General features: G+C 47.4%; 1 protein-coding gene across 1 annotated transcript; it reads right to left on the reverse strand.

Annotated features, from left to right (window-relative positions):
- Positions 1-1,448: 1,448 nt before the first annotated feature.
- LOC100765587 (40S ribosomal protein S25) lies at positions 1,449-2,833 on the reverse strand. The gene is made up of 2 exons (XM_027390889.2): positions 2,761-2,833; positions 1,449-1,910 (listed from the first exon to the last, which is right to left on the reverse strand). The coding sequence occupies exon 2, from the start codon at positions 1,868-1,870 to the stop codon at positions 1,496-1,498; it is 375 nt and encodes a 124-aa protein (XP_027246690.1). The 5' UTR covers positions 1,871-1,910; positions 2,761-2,833; the 3' UTR covers positions 1,449-1,495.
- Positions 2,834-3,255: the final 422 nt, after the last annotated feature.

Genomic DNA, 3,255 nt, shown 5'->3' on the forward strand with positions numbered 1-3,255 from the left:
TGCTTTAAGGGGTCTTTCTTGGTTAAACCATATTAGTCTGGAAGGAATCCATAGCTTTCCAGAGAGGAGGAGGAAGAGAGCGATTTCCTGCTTGTCCCTGATTATATTTTGAGTCTGCCTGCTATGTCACTTCCTGTATCACAAGACTTCTCTTTATTACATTTCCCAGAATCCTCCTCGACTCCTATCTTGCTTTCCTATTGGCCAACAGTGCTTTATTTATCAACCAATAAGACAACTTATACACAGAAGGACCTCCCCCATCACTGGGGTCTGTGGGAAGGCTCTAGAATGTTTTAGTTTGAAGTAAACCACAGGGAGTACCTTCTGATTATCATACAATGACCTGGATCTAGTCTGTCTGCCCTGAGTCCAGGGATTTCATTCTGATGGTAGTGTAGGCGGTTACCTTGTAAGAGTCCTACCTGGTAGATGACAATGTGTGTTCTTCCAAACAGTGATGGATACTTAAGCACTTGGATGAAACAGATGGCAGGTATGGTCAGTGAGGACCACACACATTGGCAATATGCTCCAAGTATAACAAGTCTTTATGACTTTGTTTTTCAGGGCTGGGAGCCAAACCCAGGGATAGTTTATACAGGTTAAGTGAGTGCTCTGCCACTGAGTCACATCCTAGGCACAATTCCTGCACATAACAGGCTATCATATGGCACTATTTGCTCATGCTACCATATGTAGCCCAGGGTAGTCTTGAACTCACTATGTAACTAAGGTCAGTCTCAAGTTTGCAGCAATCTCCTGTCTGTGTTTCCCCAGTGCTAGGATTACAAATATGTGCTATCACTCTTGGCTTTCAAAGCCTACTTTAGGGATGGAGAGATGGCTCAGAGATTAAGAGCACCGACTACTCTTCCAGAGGTCCTGAGTTCAATTCCCAGCAAGCACATGATGGCTCACAACCATCTGTTATGAGATCTGGTGCCCTCTTCTGATGTGCAGATATATATGGAAGCAGAATGTTGTATACATAATAAATAAATAAAATCTTTTTTTTTTAAAGCCTACTTTAAAAGGCTATGCTCTGCTGGGTGTGGCCATGTATGCCTATAATCCCAGCACTGGAGAGGCATAAGGATTAGGAGGCTTCCATGGCTGTGACTAGAAAAGGGCTAAGATGGGGGAGCCATTGGCTATAAATTTGTATAATCTTTTGTCTTTGCAGAAAGGATGGAGAGACTGACTTAAGGCATTTTGGGAGCATGGATACTCTGAGCTATTTTACACCCTAAGTAGAGAAGAGCTATGCATACCCACTGTCTCAGTCAGTCAGTGCCTTAGCCTCTGTCCACAGAGTGTACACAGGTATTTTCTATGTGGTTCTGGTGGTCGGGCAGGGTAAGTGTGAATTCATCTCTTGTTCTATGACTTCAAAAATAACTTCACAAGAATGAAAGTTTTTTTTCTGGTTCAGTTGTGACTTTTTTATTTAATAAAGTTTTATTTTTCCAAATGTACAGCTGATTGAACCTGCTTATGCATCTTCACCAGCAGCTGGGGCATCTCCACCCTTTGTGTTTCTGGTGTAAATTACTTGGGCTCTGTGCTTTGAAACCAGCTTGATAAGCCCTTTGCTAAGTAGCTCCTGAAGAGCTGCCCTGGCCAAGGAACCTCGAGTCTTTGGTCTCTCAGAGACCACAGCTAGAGTAACGAGCTTATAACTGGGCACTTCCTTCCAGAGTTTGTCGTATGTAGCTTTGTCAAACAGGACTAGATTGTTGAGCTTGTCCCGAACTTTGCCTTTGGACCACTTCTTCTTTTTGGCCTTGCCTCCAGACTTATTTCCTGGGTCTTTGTCTTTCTTGGCAGACTTCCTGGCATCTTTCTTCTTGTCATCCTTAGGCGGCATGATGAAGCTTGGAGAGTGGCCTCGACCACTGCAGCCTCCACTAAGATGTTGGAGGAAAAAAAAAAGCAAGCTGAGACTTCTTTCGAAGACTGGTTTCTGTGACAGGAAGGGACGATTTGGGGTATTTTATCTTTTCTGTGACAGGAAGGGACGATTTGGGTATTTTTATCTCCTCCTCCTCCTCCTCCTCCTCCTCCTCCTCCTCTTCTTCTTCTTCTTCCTTCTTCTTCGTATTTTCACGACAGGGTTTCTCTGTGTAGCACCTGACTGTCCTGAAACATGTCCTGACCAGGCTGGCTTCAAACTCACAGAGATCCGCCAGCCCCTGTCTCCCAAGTGCTGGGATTAAAGGTATGTGCCACCACCTCTCTGCTGGAGGTGTTTTACTTTTTTTTACTTTTTATTTTTTTATTTTATTCTTTTATTAGTTCAAATTAGGAACAAGCTTGCTTCACATGTCAATCCCTTCTCCCTATTCCTCCCCTCATCCCCAACATCCCACCTGCCCCTAGCCAACCCCCCTCCACCCCCCAGGCAGGGTAAGGCCCTCAAAAGGGGCTCCCCAAAGTCTACCACATCATCCTGGGGTGTTTTACTTTTGTTTAGTTTAAAGCGAATGCCAGATCTGGCAGCTGCAGCAGAAGTATTCGGGAACACTCAAGATGTCTCAGTGTCCAAGTACTCATGGCCTGGGTCATTCCATTTGCTCCAGGCCAGGAATATACTTGCTGTTTGGAGCCTGTTGTGGCTTTGGGGACACCCTGGCTGATCGGTCCTGAGAAAGCGCTGTCGCCAGGGTGCCAGGGGATGCTACCCCTCCGTTCTGGTTGCCGGGAGCTCAAGGCGAGCAAAGCTCTAGGGGACATGGGGAGGCTGCCCTGATGCCTTACCTGTGGGGCACTCACCGCCAAGCCTGTGACCCTAAACGAAAGACCCGGAAACCAGGCATCGTGTAGTGGGGCGGGGCCATAAACAGGCAGCCAATCAAAAGTAGAGCTCAGAGAGCAGCCAGCCAATCCCAGCAAAGACTCAGGGCAGGGCCTGGCCAAGCAGTAGCCGGTTCCCAGGCCTGGCCATTGGCTGCCGGAGATGTTCAGCCCGCCTCGCCCCTTCCGGTCCTGGATCTAGAGGGAGAAGTCGGGGATTCTGCAGAATTCACATTCTCTGAATGCAGGCGACCAAACACGATTCGTCAGGCTCCCACCAGGCCTTGGTGCTTCTATGTCTGGCGCTCTCGGTGGGTCTTCACGATTGTTCTGTCTGTACCTCTGTGCGCAGGGGAGGCTTTGAGTCCTGGCCTCCTAGCTTCCAAAGTGACTGTTTCCTAAACCACAAAGCTCTGGGCTCCATCCCCAACATCACATAAATTGGTAGTAGTGGTGCAG

This window comes from Cricetulus griseus (assembly GCF_003668045.3).
Source record: "Cricetulus griseus strain 17A/GY chromosome 1 unlocalized genomic scaffold, alternate assembly CriGri-PICRH-1.0 chr1_1, whole genome shotgun sequence".
Classification (NCBI taxonomy): domain Eukaryota; kingdom Metazoa; phylum Chordata; class Mammalia; order Rodentia; family Cricetidae; genus Cricetulus; species Cricetulus griseus.

What these genes read in the sequence shown, in the direction of transcription:
- LOC100765587 (XM_027390889.2), bottom strand. Translation starts at nt 1,870, where the DNA reads ATGCCGCCTAAGGATGACAAGAAGAAAGATGCCAGGAAGTCTGCCAAG.